Source organism: Miniopterus natalensis, chromosome 1 (assembly GCF_054644295.1).
Source record: "Miniopterus natalensis isolate mMinNat1 chromosome 1, mMinNat1.hap1, whole genome shotgun sequence".
Lineage (NCBI taxonomy): Eukaryota > Metazoa > Chordata > Mammalia > Chiroptera > Miniopteridae > Miniopterus > Miniopterus natalensis.
In genome coordinates, this window is record NC_142081.1 from 10,355,889 (window position 1) to 10,375,437 (window position 19,549).

The 19,549-nt window shown below is 51.3% G+C and overlaps 1 protein-coding gene across 1 annotated transcript in view; it reads right to left on the minus strand.

The window, feature by feature from the left end:
* The window catches only part of KCNK13 (potassium two pore domain channel subfamily K member 13), a 58,333-nt gene extending 39,134 nt beyond the window's left edge, over positions 1-19,199 (minus strand). The window contains exon 1 of the mRNA XM_087813853.1: positions 18,860-19,199. Within this exon, the coding sequence (XP_087669979.1) occupies positions 18,860-19,199 (340 nt within the window). The remainder of the gene's footprint in view (positions 1-18,859) is intronic.
* Between the last annotated feature and the right edge of the window lie 350 nt (positions 19,200-19,549).

The following is a 19,549-nucleotide window of genomic DNA, read 5'->3' on the forward strand; positions in this document are numbered from 1 at the left end:
TAGAATATTTTCCTTGGAGGCAAAGAAATTACAAATTACAAAATAAACAGAGCCCTTGTTCCTGGCTCTCTTTGGACACAAATTGCTGCCTTCCTTGTTTGTTTGGTGTTGGCCTTCAAAAAGAAATGACAAGAAAAAAACCAAACTTCAGATTTTGGAAGGCAATGGATTTTGTAGCTAAAGACCCAAAGCCTAAGAAGATTCTAAGCCTGTTAATGCACAATCCAGGGCCACAGGGTGTGGCGCCAAAGGGCCTGAAGCAGGAATGGGAGGACCAGAAGAACAGAAAGGAGAGCGGTGCTGAATGTCGTGGGGGTGCGGATGGACCCAAACCCAACCCCCAACTTGTAAATAGCAAAATGGAGTTGGCAAGTAGTCAACTCCCAAGTCCAAGATGACACCACCTCACTAGGGAAGGGGTTCTCTCACTTTTCTTGCCAACCCTGAGTAGAGCATCTCTTGGGCTTAACCTGGTCATCCCAAGAGGACATGTGGCTGGGCACAAACCCGAAGGACAGATATCCCCCTCGTGGGGCAATTCTGGCAGAATTATTCAGATGATCACACAATTTATTTCTTCAAAGAAACGAAAAAGGGTAAAATTATCAAGCAAATCACAAGAGTCCCCGAGCACGGCAACGCGTGTTGTGACAAGGGCAGTGTGTCTCGCTGCCATCTGGGCGCTCGCTGTGCGAAGCAGAAAACCGCCTTCGGAGAACTGTTTCCAGGGAGGCTTCCAGGCGCTCGTCAGAGAACGGCCTGGAGAACATTGCGTGTAAAACAGTCTCCACGAAAGGTAACGTTACTGCTTGAAGCGGGGAAAGGGTCCAGAGGCCAAGCCCCAAGGTGACTCAGGTCCTGACACCCAAGCACAGGAAGAGAAGACGACTCGGGAGGCTGGGAGTGCCCTGGCCTAGGGCGTTCAGCTAAGAGGAGGGCTGACGTCGAAGGAGCAGAGGTGAGATGCCAGAGAGGGGGAGCATCTGGAGAGGAAGAGAGGACAAGGGCAGCTGACTCCTGCTTCCCCCAGAAATGTGCAGACACAAAGCTGAGGTCTTGAGGTCTTCAGGAAGCTGAGAGGTTGACCTTCAACGTCTGGGTAAGATCAGATCCACGCTGCACGTCAGCCAAGGAAACTGGAGAGGGAAAGAAGTCTTCAGAGGGAGGAGATGTGCTCAGAGGCCTCTTTCTGTCCTGGGGTGAAGAGCATGCTCGAGTTTCCCTGTATTTTTCATTCTCTAAAAATACCTGCATTATTTTTCATGGGGAAAGCCCTGGATAAAAGAACCCAGCTTGCCGTAAAAATTCCCGAAGTGTTCATGAAAATAAAATTCCTCAAAGTCTGATGTCTAACACCTCAGACTAAAACTTTCCAGTTCAATGGGAAAACAGCGACCAACCAGAGAAAGAAACTTAGTGTGGCCATCTAATAAAACACGTGTTGATTTACGAGCTCCGTGGGAAGGCTTCAGGGGCTGTGCACTGATGAGGGAGGCATTTCACAGGGTGGGACACACAGGAAAGAACAGACTGTCCCTGTCACTGATTCCCAATAACCGGGGGCTGGAGAGAAGATAACACCCTCCCTGTGTCTGGGTGGGGCCGGGTTGAGATGATGGATTTGGAGTCTCACCATCCAGGGCTGAATTCTGCCTTTGCCACCAGGCAACTGAGCAAATGCAAGAATTTTCCTTAATCCCACTAAGCCTCAGTTTCCTCATCTGTCGATGAAGTAACTCTAGTGAAAGGAAGACCTCCGCGCAGTCGGGCCTCCAGTGAGCTTTCTCCACGTTGGCGGTTATTGTTAGCAGTGTCACACCAGAGGGGCGCACGCCCCCCTTTAACCAGAATGAAGGGGGCACCCACATACATCCAGAGGAGTCCCTGGCACTGAGCCACTCCTGAATGAGACCCTGCCCCCTCGTCTCAGCACTGGTTTGGGGGTAGGAGAACAAGATACCCTCACCGGGATCACTGATCCGTGACAAGTGGGGACTTCTGATAAAGATTCCAGAAACAGTCCCCTGCTGGGTCAGCAATTTCAGTGAGAAGGCGCGATCAGAACTATATGAACTGAGTGCCCAGTGCCCACTGGACAGCGGGCAGGTTCAAAACGCCTTGCCCAGGTCATTCTCTTACTCCTCAGCTCAACTCGGTGAGGTGCTGCTCCCACCCCGTTACAGATGGAGAAAGTGAGGCACAGGGAGAGCCGAACCTTGCAGGGTAACCCCCCCGACAGGCTGCAGCCCCCCTCCTGGTAAAGAACGTGCAGGCATCTGCCTGAGCGGAATATCTAACCTGAGATGCGCGTGCGATTTTAAAAGTGGCAGCGGTTCAGCGTATTTTTCAGAATCGCTCTGCTGTTTCATGAGGACAAAGCAAAGCTTTGTCCAAACCAGTGGTTCTGATTTGACGAAATGACTGTTTTCCTTTGTTCAACCCACCGCTTCACGCTCAGGCTGCCTCATAAGTAACCTCGGGCTGATTAGACCTTTGTCTACTCTGACGTACACAATTTTCTCTCCAGGAAATAGAGAAAGCCTTGTGTCCTGGAGGTCACCCATTCCAGCTACAAAGTGGCTTATTAAGTATAATTTCATTATGCAGAATCCACTTCCAGTTTAGATTTCATTAGGGGTCAAACAATACTGAGGTTTGAGAATGGGCCAATTGACAAAAAAATTAAGTCACAAAAATGCAGCCTTGGCACCTATTATGGGGTTTTTAGGGTAAAAAGCGAACTCGCTTCTTTTCATCAGGGTTCCTACATGCAGCGTTTTAGTTTCACTTAGTTCTTTTGTACGTGGCCAGTCCCTAATTAGCCAGCTGTGGATTAGCTCTACTACTAATGCCACAGCGGGATTAACTCCAAAGAAACTTTATCCCAGCCCTCAGGGGCTTCCCGACATAGAAAAAACAAAGTAATTTTAACACTGAGTTGCAAAGGGGAAGCAGGAGATGCAGTGGCCTTAGGTAGCAAACCAACAGAGCAGCTAAAGAGAACGCCTGAGTCAGGTGTGGTTTCCTTGGAGAAGGAAAGCTGCTGGGGGTAGAAACCACTCCGCTGTGTCAAAGCCAAGTACGCACAGTTTTTGGTCCATTGGCACCACCTGCCTCCCTGATCGCTTAGTCCACAGATGGCAGCCACGGGGTGTCCCTACCTAGTGCAGGCACCGTGCTGGATGCAGACACAGAGCTGAACCAGGCAGACCTGGAGCACACGGTTCCACGTAGAAGCAGAAGTAGGAGACTCCCGCCCATCTCCACGGAGAGCTGAAGCAGAAGTCAGGGGGTGTCATGCAGTGAGAGAAAGCAGCAGCGGGGGACAGCAGTGCCCACTGCATAAATCGCGTCCCAACAGATCCCGACACGGCCCAGCCGACTGCGCAACAGACCAGCATTTCCAAAAGCTGGGCGCTAATTCGGTCACAGAAGAAGCACATGCAGGTCCTGAGAAAGACAGGGCTGTCCCCAGGCTTCCATACCTGAGGACTTGGCACGAGGAGACCTTCGAGTCTCCTGGGAGGAGGGAGCTGAGGCCGTCACTATGCTCTCGGCAAGCACACGGGAGACGGGTCCTCACAGGAAACCTCACCTCACACCGAGCTCTGCGCTCTGCGGGGCCCCGCAGCCCTTTAGCAAGATTCAGCCCACTTCTAAGCTAGGCTGGGCACACCCGCAGGACCCGGCTTCCTTGATTGTCGCCTCAAAGCCTCCACCGTTCTCCCTGACTCACCCTTGCTAAAAATGCAGAGGTGGCAAAGAGAAATCGAGGAAACGGGAACAGCCTTTATTTAAAAAAACACAACTATCTAGGAAGAACAAAATCAAGTAGAATTGGAGCTGATGCCATCGTCCCTGATGTTGTTTTGGATTAATTTTTCTTTCTTGTGCTTCAAGAGCAACAGCAATCCTACTCCGTTTGGGGCATGCGTTACACTCAACTAATGAGTTAGTTCGCAGTACAACCTGAGGTTTGTGAAGGTCACAGGGCCATCTAGAAAAAGCGTGGGCTTCGGAGCCAGACGGACCCGCTCGCCCTTCTGCTGACTGTGGGGCGAGGAGCACGTTGCCTAAGTCTCAGTTTCCTTGTCTGTGAAATGGGGACGTCACCATCCACCTCGGAGGGTTGCTCTGAGGGTCGAATGGGACGATTACAAGTCTGCTCTTAGTATGGTGCCCTGCGCACGGATGAGCTCAGCACATTTAATGACTATAGTCGGGGTGCCCACTTGGAGTGTCTGCCCAGTCACTGCCTGGGGGAGATTTAAAACCTGGTGCAAAGTGGGTCCCTAAGAAATGGTGGCCGTTTTGTCTCCCTCTCCCCCTCTGAGAGCATCCTGAGAGCTCCAAAGACAGGAATGAGAACGTTGGAGCCTGAAAAGCTCGTCTGGTATTTCGCTTCCTACCCATCTTCACCCACCAGCAGGTTTTCCTGCCCCCTCCAAACGCCCCCTTTGACACCTATCCTCCTAATCTCTTGCCTGCAAACCTCAGTATTTTTTTTTACTGTGGCTTTACTGCATCTGTGTTTAATAAACTTCAATAATCAGTTTAAAACCCCCTCCTCTCTTTATTTAATTTAAATTGTCGGAAAGAAGGGCCTGAATGGACGGCTGCCCTTTAGCCCTGAGCTCCTACTGTCTCCCAAACACGAGGTGAGACCATGGAGAGTTTTCACAGAGGAGTCATGAAAAACGTTTCACTGGGTTAATGTTCGCAAAAAGCGCCTTTAAAAATAGAGCTAGCTCCCTTTCCCAACTTGAAGTAGATTTTATTCTTAAATAATACTCTTGCCGGTGGTTAAGTAAGTACATACATGATGCGATTCTTCACCCCAACGCTTTCTGACCGCCTTCCCCTAACCCTCCAAGGCTCTCGCTGGAAACTCCAAGGCCCTCCAGTAGCCCCTTTGTTCACCCTCATACTCCTAAATCACGTGCAGAAGCGTGCCTCCCCCCCAAGAACAGGGCGTTAAAGTGTCTAATGCCCTTTATGGGTCCCCTAGTACCCATAAATAATGAGGTTTTTATGGTACAATCACTCTGGCGGGGCTGGTCTGCACTCCAGGTTTCAGAGCAGTCTTCCCCCAGACACTTGGTGTTACCCAAAACCAGCATGGACGGGACCCAGTGAGACCTCAGAGATGCCATCTGCCTTTCACCTCCATGCGGAGCTTGCGACGTCTTTAATTATCCACCAAGTTTCCCTGAACTTGCCCCTTTTCACCATTCCCAGTTAGTGGGTCTTCACTCCCCACAGGAGAACCTTCAGCCTGTCTCAGAGTCCATGCTTTTCTGGTTTGATTCTTGCTTATTAAATGTCTTAACAAGGTAGAGGATGGGATCGCTTGGTTCTCAGAGAGACAAGAGAAACCTCAGCAGTTAAGCCAGGGGACAGGAAAGAAGTCAAACACAGTGACAAATGGCAGGTGACACTCGGCCTAGGTGGGGTGGGACCAGGGGAACGGGGCTCCCCAAAGGGAGCATCCATAGCTCTTCTTCTGTGAGCGGTTGGCATGTAGGGATGTGCACCCAGAATACCCAGATTTTCCATTTTTCCAAGGGAAACCAGAAATCTGGATTTTGACTGGGAAGTCTAATTTTTAAAAGTTGACAGTTAATTTGAATTTTTCTCAGCCACTCTGTGGTCTGAGGTTGTGTCCTGGAGCTGGCTGGTACAGGCGCACAAGGGCCAGTTACGCAGGCCCATTCTCCACCCTGCCTCCTGCCTGCAGTGACTTCATGCTCATAGCTTGTAATCAGCTGCTGCTGGGAACATTTACCCCGTAGAAATAGGCAAAATGCTACAAATCAGGGTGTTGTTTTTTTAAAAAATCTGGTTGTTTAACATTTACCAGCACATTGCCATCTGCAGGCCGAATAAAGCATGTTGCCTTTGGCCAAATTTGCAGTTTCTAATTTATATTTTGAACAAGAAGTAATGCTGAATACCCATGAAGTATTCTATATTCCCAAGTCTGTATTAACAACAAACAGTACCTGTAACACCAGGCCCACAGGGGAGGTGCTGGGCTGAGAGTCAGAGGGACATCGGAACTAGCTGAGAACACAGAGGTACAGGAACGGGGGGGGGGGGGGGGGGGGGGGGGGGGGGGGCAGCTCTGAGCCGAGGCTACCACCCTCTAGGACGAGCGCCCTCTAAGTAGGACATCTGCTTCTTCCCCACTGCTCTGAGGGAGTGTGGCAACGGACACTCCCAACCACGACCCTCCAGACACTGCGACGTTCTGAAATGTCTTCTGAATCATCAGGGAAAGATGAGCTTATGCACAGCGACCGGGCGACAGGAGTGTTTCAAGTCCGTTTCCAAACTGCAGGCGATCAATGCCTTTTGCTAGTCACACAAGGGGCTGTCACAGCAGCACAGACCTTCCCCATTTCCTCTTCATTCAAAATCAGCCTAACGTCGGTGTGGGCCTCAATTCCTGTTTCTGTCACGTGAGCGCTGGGGAGCCTGGGGAAGCCGACGGGTCCCTTCTCGGGATGTTTTTCAAGTGAATGAAATAATATGCAGAGGATTACAAAAGCAACCATAGGAAAATGCAGTCATTAAACAATGAAACGTGTGTGGTAGTACATGTGCTTCTTGATGAAATGGTTAAACGGCAAGGACGGGTCTAGCAACCACCATCATTCGGAAGCAGTGGTGAGGGGGGTGGTCACGGTGGCACCTGCCACACGAGAAGGACACGCTGTGATTTCCACTGGTGACAAAGCTACGGTGTTGCTCCTGCCACCTCGGGGCTGTTGTCTACACTCGTTATTGAAGGAAATGCTAGAAGTTGCTTAGTGAGAAGTCAATAAACATCAAGATGGAAATATTTTCTCATCCAAATTTACAGACCTATTGACCTCTACCCACGGACCTGGGTTCAGAACCTCCACAGCCAGGCTGGCGCACAGTAGGAACTCAATGCATTTCGATGGAACCAAACTGAATTTTATATTTGATATGAGATGGGCACTGGGCGTGGTCCTAAGGAGAGAAGAGGGGAGAAAAGACGCTGTTTAAACTCAGCATGGGACCATCTAGGTGCTGTCCTTTTACACAGCCCGGCAGCCCAGTTTCTTTGAAACAATAAGTTGCAAAAAATATTCATCAGTAACATCAAATAGAAATCCATTTATGGCAAAAAATAAGTATAGAATTTGGACATAGGTTTTTATTCTAGTTTCACTAGACTTTTGACTCTCTCAGAGGCAAACTTACTCTCCAAAATTTAAATCATGGCTGAACAAAGTCTGAATCAAAGTTCTACCACTTCCTAGCTATGTACTTCAGACAAGCTATTAAATCTCTGTGCTTCTGTTTTCTCACCCATAGAATGAAGAAAGAATAGTCCTGCCCCTCAGGGTGAACTGTTACGTAGCTAGAGTGTTTAGTATCGTTCCAAGGAGGGGGAAGAACACAGTCCATGTCAGCTGTGAGAATAACAAGATTCTTGCAAATTAGTGAAGAGAAATGTCTACATTTTCAAATTCTCAAAACTGTGGCAGTACCCATACATATTTACAACTAAGAGTTTAAATGTTAAAATTAATAACATGCATTATAGAGCTGTTGTACTCGCAAGTAACTCGAAACAGCCTACATGTCCTACGAGAGGAGGGACATTTTAATTACACCCGCACCACGGCTGCACATCCTGGGCGACCTCAGAAGGACACAGGTGGACACTTCCCAACTCATCCCATAGGCCAGTGTCATCCTGGTGCCAAAACAAGACAATGATATCACAAGAAAGAAAAAAAGTAGATGAATACCTCTTTTGAAGATAGTCATGCCCTGCAGAATGACATTTTGGTCCATATGCGATGGTGGTTTCGTAAGATTATAATGGGGCTGAACATTTCCTGTTGCCTAGTGACCTCACAGCGCCGTAACGCGTAGCTCCCTAAGCTCAACACTTTCAAAACTCGACTCAGGATCCCTCCAACTGACCCCACTTGGGTACCGGTTTCTGACAAGAGCATCCTCCAAGTGACAGCGATGGTGTGAGTCTGGGAACCGTTCCCGTCTTTACCTTCCATTGCATGCCCCCTGCCACCCACCCAGAGGAGGGTGTGTGACCTGACCCTAGCTCTTCTTAAGACTGTCATGCAAACATGTCATGCAGGGCCCTGCAGTGCTCCGCTCAGGGGTTCTGGGAAGACAGGGTCTTTTCCTTCTGAGTCCAGATGCTAAGGGTCATGTCAGCCTGAAGCTGCTGGGACCAACTTCACTGCTCTGAAGGGGGCCCCAAGCCTGGCGCTCCTACGAAAAAAGCAGAGACAGACAGACAGAGACCTGCTGACATGGTTTGAACCCATAGATCCAGCCTGTCTGAGGTGCGAATGTCAGTTATACATGTCAATAAATTATCTTTTCAGACCTGGCCAGCATTGCTCAGTGGTTAGAGCGTTGGCCCACACACCGAGGGGTCACAGGTTTGAAGGTTCTCGAACTGGGGCCCAGTGTGGGAGGCAACCGATCGACGTGCCTCTCTCACACGATGTTTCTCCCCCCCCCCCTCTAAAAAAGCAATGGGAAAAATATCCTCAGGTAAGGATTAACAAAAAAAATTATCTTTCCTGTCCATTAAATATTTTTTGTAAGAGAACTAATTTTATTAATGGCTTTAGTTTAACAAGAAATAAAGGATTAAATATTTATTTGCATTACTGTTTTTCCTTTGGAGACTAACATCAGTCACAGCCTTAGTTAAGAAGGGAAGGAAGGATGGGAGGCAGGGAGTGGGGAGGCGAGGGAGGCAGGACAGCCAGGCCAGGCCGAAGCAATGGCACCTGCCAGCCCCGCAGGGCCAACGCCGCACTGGTCTGCTCCCACGCGCCCTGGGTACCCCCCTGCGTCCTGCCCTTGCCACGCTCTGCCCTGTTCCCTGTGGGAGGCAGAGGCGATTCATCTGAGCTCTGCAACCGGGCTGGCCCTGGTGGCCCTTCACCTGCCCTTCTCTGGTCTCCTCTGTTGGATCCTTGCTGTCCCGGCCTCCAGACCCTGGGCTGTAGTCACGGACTCCTCCCGGCTCTCCCAGCTTCCAGACTCTTCTTCTAAGAGATGATACACGCTGCCAATTAACCTCCCGACATTCCCCTTTCTATCGTGCGATTCTTCCCCAGTCTCTGCCAGCAGGCCAGCCGCCGGGCGGAGATCCCTCCCCGTGGCCTGAGAGTTGAGGCTCCCCGTGACTCAGTCACTGTCACATCCCCGTGGCGAGCTCCGGGAGGTGCCTCCAGGGTTCTTTCTCTCGTTCTGCCTCGGTCACCATTGTCTGACACAGTACAATCTGGAATAAAGACTTCATGCCCCAGCCACTCCCGCGGCTGGGTAGGACCATATGACAAAGTTCTGGACAATGAAACATAAGGGAAATATGTGGAATTCCCGGGGAGCCTGCTGTAGTGTGTGCCCCACTCAGAGCCCCTGAAGCCCCTTGACCAGCGCGGCGTGTCTTCCACACCCAGATGCTGCAGGCTGGCTGCCAAGAGTGTGTACCTGTGACCACAGACAGTGAGTGCCTGACGTGTTATGTTAGGTCCTGCCCACCCCTCGCCAGAGCCCAGGAGTGACTGTGGGAACGGAAAAGCCAGTTCCTTTCCCTCAAGGTGGGACCAACACCAAGGTGTGGTTCTTGTTCCAGAGTCCATAACATACCCCCCTAGGTGGCTCCTTCCCTTTTCTCACCCTCATGTTCTCACTCTCCGACTGGTCTCCTCTGCTAACACTTCCTTCATCACTCCCAGCCAAACCCTTAGCCCAGAGTCTGCTTCTTGGAGAAACCGACCTAAGACCGCTCCCTGAAAGGGCAAAGACACCCTTTCCTCTCCCCTTCTTCCACCCTGCCACCTTGGAGGTACCTGTGCTGTAGATGTGATGGGTGGAGCTCCGACAGCCACGCTGAGCCCTGAGGAGCAGGGCACCCCAGGGAGGGCAGAGCTGAAAAGGCCCGACTCCCTGTTGACCTTGCACAGTCACCAGCTCTGAACTGCCTACATGCAATGCAGACCTCTTTTCTGGGACACAACCAAGCCTGTGTGTGCTTTTCGGGTCTTGTAACTTGAAGCTAAATACAATCCCTAATTCACACATGCCCTTATTTAGCAGCTTTATGTGCTTGAGAAAGTTACTAACTCTGAGCCTTCCCTTCCCTAACTCAAAGGATTGTTGAGAGAATGAGGTCAGCAATTCTTCCCAACCAGCCCCCAGACCCCATGTCCTCCGGGAAATCTGTCTCAATTAATTGAAGAAAAGGTGATGGTTTTTCCTTTAAGTCATCAACTCTCAGAATTCAGTCTTCAGCATCATCCATTCAATGGAACCCAGGTATATCCCTACGTGGTCGAAGCACACCCTTCACACATTTCTTTTTACAGGTGTTGGTACTGGCTCATAGGCTGCTAAATTTAAAAAATAAACACACACAAATAAGTCTAAAAATATGGTAGGTGAAGAAATAGTACAAGCATGCCTTCATACCAAATACCCAAATATAACATCTGGAGCAGAAAATATCAACAGCCAGAATTAACAAAACAGGGCTTAGTGAGGAAAATGCTAAATATAACATAAATTCAGTTTTAAAATGTTAAGTCCTAAGAAAGGTCTGAAGATTCTACTGGGAGTGGGAAGGGATTATATGAAATAGCCAGGAAACTAGGGCAGGAGGGACCTCGCAGCTGCGCGAGCTTGTATGAAGAGAATCTACTCTAACAGGGAAAAGAGGCGTAAGAATTATAATCACCAAAAGCAAAAATAAACAAGTGGGACTATGTCAAATAAAAAGCTTCTGCGCCCGGCCGGGCGTGGCTCAGTGGTTGAGCATCAACCGAGGATCCAGGCAATCGGGGTTCGATTCCCAGTCAGGGCACATGCCCGGGTTGCAGGCTCGATCAACGACTCTCTCATCATTGATGTTTCTATCTCTCTCTCTCCCTTTCCTTTCCTGTCTCTGAAATCAATAAAGATATATTAGGAAAAAAAAAAAAAAAAAAAGCTGCTGCACTGCCAAGGAAACTAGCAACAAAATTAAAAGGCAATCTACCAAATGGGAGAAAATATCTGTAAGTCCTATACCTGATAAGGGTAATATCTAAAATACATAAAGAGCTCACACAAGCAAAAGCAAAAACAACAAACAAACAACAACAAAACCCAAACAAGCTGATTAAAAAAGAGGCAGAGGATCCGAATAGACGTTTTTCTAAACAGACGGCCAACCTTACACAGGAGCAGGTGCTGAGCGTCACCAACCATCAGGGGAACGCAAATCAAAACCACGGCGAGACCTCGCGCCACCCTTGTTACAATGGCCATTATCAGAAAGAGCACGGCGGCCATGTGGAGGAAAGGGAACCCTGGTGCCCTGCTCGGGGGCTGTACACTGCTGTGGCCACTGTGGAAAACAGTGTGAAGGTTCCTCAAAAAACTAAAACTAGAACCACCATATGATCCAGCATTTCTACTTCTGGGTATTTATCTGAAGGAAATAAAAGCACTAACCTGACAAGATAGCTGCACCTCCGTGTTCACTGTAATATTATTTACAATAGCCAAGACATGCAAACTACTTAAGTATCCATCGACGGGTGTAAAATGCGGTGTGTGTGCGTGCGTATATATACACACACCTACACATACACATATAGACATATATACGCACATACACAATACGGAATATTATTGAGCCACAAAAAGAAGGAAATCCTACCATCTGTGACAAGACGGATGGGTCTTGAGGGCATTATACTAATGAAATAAGTCAGAGAAAGACAAATATCTATGATCTTACTTATACGTGGACTCTAAAAAAAAAATACAAAAAACGTAACTCACAGAAGCAGAGAGAGATTGGTGATTGCCAGAGGCGGGGGTGGGAGGTGGGTGAAATGGGTGAAGGAGGTCACGGGGTGCGAAAGGTACAAACCTCTAATAAATAGATCCCGAGGATGTTAAAGAAAAAGAAATTGTAAGTCAAGAACTACTAAGATGATAATAAAGACAGCAGGAGAAGAGCAAAGAGGAACTTCCAATGTTTCTACCAGCGCCGAACACATAGTAGGTCCCTACTAAGTAATCAGACGATGGAGGAAATAATTAGTGAGCTGGAAGATAAATGAAGGATCAGAGCCAAAGTATGAAATTAAGCAAATAGATGAAAACAAAGCAAAAAAAGTGCCCAGTAGGCTCCTCATAGGATACCGTCCACATAATCCCCACAGGAAAGACGCCCACACAGTATTTTTTCAGGGGATACACCGCGAGCTGCCTGCACACAACACTGTCCTCGCCTCTGCCCCGCACGGGAACCCGTCGCTGTGTCCGCGACGGCCACGAGCTTCCACGCAGAGGGTATTCCGCGTGGTCCCCGCCCCGAGGCCGAAACAGAAGCTGAGGTTTCCAGGAAAGTTCTTTCCGAGGGACCGATTGGGCTGGCCCCTGCCCCTGCCTTTTCTCTTCCCGCTTTCTCCTGCCCTGGTGGCGGTCGCAATGTCGCCACGTGGGGAACTGGAGGAGCGTTTCTGTGAGAACAGGGGAGAGGGCCACGCGGGACGGGACGCGGGGCCTGCGGCAGCCTCCCAGCCTCCTGCTGCGCCCGCCTGCAGGCCGCGCCGACAGCTGTCACCTTCCTGTCCTTTACTTACCGAGACGACCAAAGAGTGGCGTACGCAGCAGAGGAACCGGTGAACCCCAAGACCGAAGCGCTAATGAAAAAGCGGGCGCAGAGTCGGGACTAAGAGGAGCGGGTGACAAAGCCGCTGTTCCCTGGCTTCCCCTTCGCTCAGCTGCACGGTGCCGTCTCAGACCCCACGGGAAAGGAACTCCCCGAGGTTCATCATCTTGCGGTTACCTGCTGTTTAAAAGCAGAAGCGAGGCTTGAGGAAACGCGACGGCGTTAAGTCAACTATCGAGCCCAGTCCAGGGCCGGGAGGCCTGAGCAGGACGGGCTGAAACGGAGGGACAGACGCCGAAAAGGAACCGTGCTGAGGTCACTAAGGAAAAGCAAGTCTGCGGGGCTGATGTGCTCTCGGCCAAGGGTTTCCATGGAACTAATAACTTCTCCGCCCAGCTCACAAGGTGTGTGCGCAAATGCTTTGCAAGGCGTAAAGTGCCTATTCGACGCGTGATGTACATAGCGACGCAACGTGTGACATCCGCCGACGTGTGACACCCGCCAATGTGTTAGAGGGATGTCTCATTCTTTCCGAATGCCTGTTCGTTAGCTTTGGTGTCAGTTTATAGCTCTCTACTGTAAAACTGTGTTTCCCAATATTTTATTGTTTGAACGGGATATTATTTGGTTTCAAAAGCTCTTTCCTCAGCCTTATTTCCATAAAGCAAGAAATAGATTCTGAAAACAATATTCAGTTCAGTGCCAAAGGTTTGTACTTTGACCGGGCCAATCACACACCTAGGGACATTTCTTCAAACGCAGATGTGCTCTACCAGGGGCTCTGCATGGGGGGCCCAAACATCTGCATTTTAACAAGCCTCACACTTTCCTTAGGTGAGTTCTTATGGACACCAAAGCCTGGGAACCACTGGTAGAAAATTCTAAATGTCCTTGCTGGACCACGTGACCTGGAGCTGTATGCTTGCCCTGCATGGCTCTGGATTTTGCACAGGGTTTTTTACTGAATTGCACTTTGCATTTGGGATGCAGGAGCACACGGTTCTCTTTCATATTTAGGGCCCAGATGCTGTGGAGGAGGTGACTCACTGTGTTATCTACTCCGCTCCGTGAAAATCTGTAGGAGAAATTTTTATTCAAGTCTGAAAGGGTTGGGTGTCTTCCAAGCAGCCAGCCTGAAGTAGGGGAGCCATTTAGTGGTTGTCTTTGCCTCTTAATATTTTGACAACTGGAAAACTTGAGGCTCACTTTTGGCAATTACTCAGGTCCTTTTGAGGTGTATCTTTCTGTGTTAACAACTTGTGGCTTAACCGTCCTATCCTGCTACGTTTCTCACCTCCTTAATGTCTTCACTCCATCAGTGTCCCCTTTCCAGTGCATGGTACCCATGTATGTGGGGTAGGCATCTGTGCTGTTCACCAATATCCACTCACAGGAGGAGTGTCCTTAAAGTTGGGTGTGGCCATGAGACTTGATTTGGCCAATGAAATGTGTGTGAGAGTGACTTGTGTCACTTCTTGCTGGTGGCCAATTAATTGCTGGTGCTCCACTCTCCAGCCCTTTCTCCGCCTTTCTGGGCCACAAGATAAAAGAAACCTGGAACACTGGGCCCCACAGGAGGCAGCTGCCCTGGGGAGTCATTGCACCCGCAGTAGGCCTTGTGTGTATAAAGTAAACTCTTGTGTTAAGGGGCAACCTAAAGCCTAAGCCCACCCTGACCATATTATATGTCAAAGACCTCAAATCATTTTTGGACAGGAGCTGAGTTATAAATACACAGGCAGAGACAGAACACACCCCTCACAAAAGCACAGCTGAGAGAAAAGATATTTACACAAGGGTCATTTACCAGCTACACTGTCCATCTGCTCCTCTGAGCAGTACCTACTGCAAATGCATTCTTGCTTCAAGTCTGATCACCAGTCTCTTTCGAAATCAACATCCCTGTGTCTTAATATTCTGCTCCAACTTTTTAATTTTTTAAAATACGTTTTCATTGATTTCATAGAGAGGAAGGGAGAGGGAGAGAGAGAAACATCAATGATGTGAATCACTGATCAGCCACCTCCTGCATGCCCCCTACTGGGGATGGAGTCTGAAACCTGACCGAGAGAGAACCGTGACCTCTTGGTTCATAGGTCAGTGCTCAACCGCTGAGCCACGCCAGCCAGGCTGCTCCAACTTTTTAAATCATGGTAAAATATACCCAAGATTTATCATTTTAACCATTCATAAGTGTACGACTCAGTGACATTAAGTACATTCACACTGTTGTATAACCATTAGCACTACGTACCCTCAAAACTTACTTTATCATCCCCAACAAAAATGCCAGACCCATTAAACAAACCTACTCTTCTTCCCCCAGCCCCTGGTACCCTCAAATCTCCTTTCTGTCCCTATGGAATTTGCCTATTCCAGGCAACTCATATAAGTGGAATTAGGTAATATTTGTCCTTCTGTGCCTGGCTTATTTCACTAAGTAAAATGTTTTCACGGTCTATCATCCATGTCGTAGCATATATCAAAATTTCACACCTGTCTATGGTTGAATAATACTCCATTGTATGTACATCCCACATTTATTTATGCACTCATCTGTTGATAAACACTTTTTGACTATTGTAAATAATGCTGCACCGAACATGGCTGCATAAATACCTGTTTGCGTCTCTGCTTTCAATTCTTCTGAATATATACCCTAGGAATGGAATTGCTGAGTCATATGGTAATTCTGTGCTTAACCTTTTGAGAAATTGTCAAACTGTTTTCCACTCTTCTCTGACTTTTAAATCAAAGGTCTCAATCAGACAACAGTTACATGAAATACTCAATCGCATTTTCTAGGAAAATGCTGTTTGTGAATATGACCCACTGTCCTATGCAATGCTTTCTACATAAAATCCCAAGGGGAGGCCTTTCTCTGATAATAAGAACTCCAGGGTGGGTCATGATTCTGTTAAGGAGCTTGCAACCAAATCTGAAGCTTGAATAGCCACTGCGGGTCCCCTGCCCACACTCCTTGAAGACCCCTTGACATTTCTAGTCACATTGGTCTGACTTCAAATGGGCAGTGCCTGTATCTTTGTCACTGGGCTACCCTAGACCAGAAGCACCTGGGAATTACAGGCTTGTGCTTCCCTGCCCTCCAAGCACCTTTTAACCCGCAGCTGACAGGTGTGGGTGTCTAAGCTCCAGCTCCCTTGCCTGGGCTCGCCCTGGGTCATGAGTTTTGCACTGTTTTCAAGCTCCCACATGGGAGTAAGAACAGGAACACCTCATTCCGATGTGCTTCACAGGTGTTGCTTTTTTTACAAATGGAAGGCAAGCCACCCCCCCACCAGCAAAAAAGGTTTCTACTCGCTTTATTGCTACACCTGCTTTATGACGGTGGCCTGGGACCAAACCCATGCCTCTGAGGTCGGCCTGTACCAGCTGCCCCTGTGGCTCCTGCCTAATCGCACCCCTACATTGACTTACGTCCTTCCCTCACCTGCCTGCATCCCTGGCACCTGCCAATAAATAAACCGCTTGAACTCAAATTCCTGGCCCCGGGTCTGCTTCCGAGGGAGCCTAAACTAAGACAAAACTCCTCTCTAGCAACTTCCCAGACCCTTTTGTTTCCCATATTTCTGTTCTTCTTTCCCCTGATTCTGCAGTTTTATTCCCGCGTTGTGATTTTACTGTATGCCTTCCTGTTGTGTTACCGCAAAGTCTTTGCAGAATAAAGGGCAGTGGAACTGCTTTTTTAAAGAAAAACACAATCATGTAATGTTATGTTTAAAATGCAAGATAAATGGTTCACAGGATATGATCCTGATTTTAAAAAATACATACGTCCGTATGTGCCCACAGGGAAAAAAAGCAGAAAGAAATGCACTGAAATGTTAACAATGGTCCACTCGGGGTGATGTTGTTGCAGATGCTTTCACTTTTTTCTTCTTTATACTTTATTTCACAAAGAACATGAAGCTTTAGTTCCCTCATCTATAAAATGGAGATCACTGTACCTACCTCATGGAGTTGTTGATGGAAATGAAGTGACTGTAATGCAACAATTAGCTGCATCACACAGTCACACACTAATCACAGTATGTGCCTAACATGTCCCCTAATAAAGAGCAGCCAGTGTGTTATTACAGCAGCAATGAAACAGTTTACAGGGAAATGTCAGAACTGTAAAAATTAGCCCATACTTATATAGTGCTCTGTACGTCTTAAAGGACATTCGTTTCGTGAGCTCATGGTCCCTCCCCAGAACCCTGCAAAAGGGGCAGGGGGTGGGCAGGAGACAGGACTAACAGTCACTGCACAGCTGCGATGTGCCAGAAGCCAAGGTGAGCACTGCGCAGACAGCTCCGATGAGAGGGATGGGGCTCCAAACGGGTAAGACGCCTGCCCACGTTGCAGAGGCAGGACCACGGCCCCACCTCCGGACTCTGCAGGCTTCCTTCCATGGCACCAGGCTCCACTTTCCTACTTTTGCCTCTCACATGCCCAGCCATCCAAGGCATTCCCAGTTCCTAGGGCGCTCTCTTCACCAGTGTCTAAACACACTCTGCCCCTTCCTAGCTCCGTGTCCAAGGGGAGCACCAAGGGGAGGCGTGTGGTGGCGAGGACGCAGCCCCCCAATCTCCCATCGAATCCACCCCACACAATCATTCCATGGAAATAAAAACCCTGTACTTGCTATGTAAACACAGCAGATTCCAGGGGAGTTTGAGGGCAGCGCAGCCCATCGGTCTGCTCACCCGAGTGCTCCCTACACAGAAATCCTGGACGTGTCTTCTGAGGCTCGGGAGGTGATGCGACGAGGGGCTTGGGGAACTCTGCTCAGAGAATTCTGCGAGGAATGTGGGCTGGGGGAGAGAAGGGGGGGCAGTGCTCCTTCTCTACCCCCTCCGGCCGGGTTCTGGCCATGGCGGAGAACGCTGACAGGTCTGTGGGTTTTCCGCGGGACACCCAGTTGTGGTGGCGTCCTCATGGTCTGCTGACGGGCAGGGCCACCGGGATGGGAGGTGGGGGGGGTGGCGGTTGTGAGGCAGGCAGCTGAGGATGAAGCCCTTCAGATGCAGCCTGTGTGCCCCTGATTGGGAGTCTCCCCCACCTTGCCTCCTACTGGCCAACGGAAGCCCTGGGCTTCCAGAGGAGCCTTGGAACCGCTCCTGACTCATCGGGCGAGGCTGGTCTCTGTTGCACCCGGTGCTCCTTCTGGCAGCATGTCTGCGGAAGACGCGGCCTGTGGGAGCTTCGGGGAAGTTCGCCTTGTCGCCCCGCCTGCTCACAAGCTCTCTTGCCAGCACAGGGCCACCTGCGCCCGCGGTTTGCCACCGCGGCCTTGCTGCTTGGCCCCCCCCTCCTCTGCTCCAGCTCTTCTTTCTTCAACGTTTCCGCAGCATCTTCCCCAGCCCCCTTACCCCTGTTATGTTTCCAGGGTGAACAATCTTTAGGGGTGTGGGGCAAAGACGCCCGACTTTTTTCCTTCTGCGGGGAATAAAGGCGTCCCGACTGTAGCCATGCCACGCTCCTGCTCAACAACTTTCACTGGCTCCCAATGGCCTCTAGAGAAGCTCTAGCTCCTCAGTCGGACGGTAAAGGGCCCCCTCCACCCCATTAGCCGGCAGCCCCGCGCAGCCTCTTCTACCCACCAGACAGTTCACGCGGGTCCTGGACGCAGCTCTTCCCTCCTCGGGAACGCAAAGCCCAAACCACACCCAGCACCACGGGGGGGGGGGGGGTCGGCCCGAGGGTCATTCTGGTAGGAACCAGGGCCCAGCCTTATTAGCACCTTGCCTAACTTTCCGTCTGCCGTGGGATCTGATGTCCCCCATAAGCCTGGTCAAGGGCAGGCCCCTTAAATGTGCGCCCTCCCCCGACGCCCTGCCCCGCGCGGCGCGGGCTCCGCAGGCGCGTGCGGGCTCCAGCCGGGGCCGCGAGCTTCCTCCCTGAAGTTCCCCGAGCTCAGGCCAAGCTCCCCGGCGGGTCTGAGCCTCTCCCCGGGCAGGGCGGCTCCGACGGAAGGTGCCCGAGTCCGCCGGGCGCGCTCCCGCGCAGGCGGCCAGCGCAGGGGCCGAGACGCTGCGTTTACCACACGCGCCCGCGTGCGCTCAGGCTGCGGGTGCGGGGCGAGCGGGAGAAGCCCAGGCGCCCCCCTGCGGGCCAGGCGAAGGCCCCGGAGCCGCGCGCCCCCGCCCCCCGCGCCCCACGTACCTATGGTGGACACCACGGTGCCCACGAAGTAGAAGGCGCCGGGGAAGTCCCAGCGCGGGCGGGCGCCGTCCACGCGGACGCCGGCCTCGGCGGCCTCCTCGAAGTGGCGGAGGAAGCCGCGCAGCTCGTCGCGGCTCAGCTGGTGGCGGCGGCCGAAGCCGGCCAGGCGCTCCTCCCAGCGCTGCCGGGCCTGGCGCTCGTGCGCGCGCTCCAGCGCCGAGAAGACGGCGGCGCCGCCCAGCAGGTAGAGCACCAGCAGCGCGGCGAGCAGCAGGAAGCGCGCCGTGTCCTCGTTCAGGTGCCCGGGGCCGCAGCCGCAGCCGCACCCCCGGCAGGCCATGGCCGGCGCCCCGCGCCCGCGCCCGCGCCCGCGCCCGCGGCGGGCTCTCGCCCGGATCTCCCGGGAGGTCGGGGCTCGGCCGGGCGCTCAGCCCGCCCCCCGCCGCCCGACGGCCGGCTCGCCCATGCCGGCGGGACGCTTCCCCCGGCGCCCCCGCGGAGCCGGCCCCCCACGTCCGCCCCGACTCCCGGCGTCGAGGCCGCTTTCCGCCGCCGCCGAGCTGCCCGCGCGCGGGCCGAGGGGCAGGGCGCGGAGCCCGCGGCTGCTGGGGGGAGGGCGCGGCGGCTCAGAGCGCGGAGGGGGCGTGGCGCGCCTTCGGGGCGCACGCCCGCGGGGCCGAGTGTCCCCCG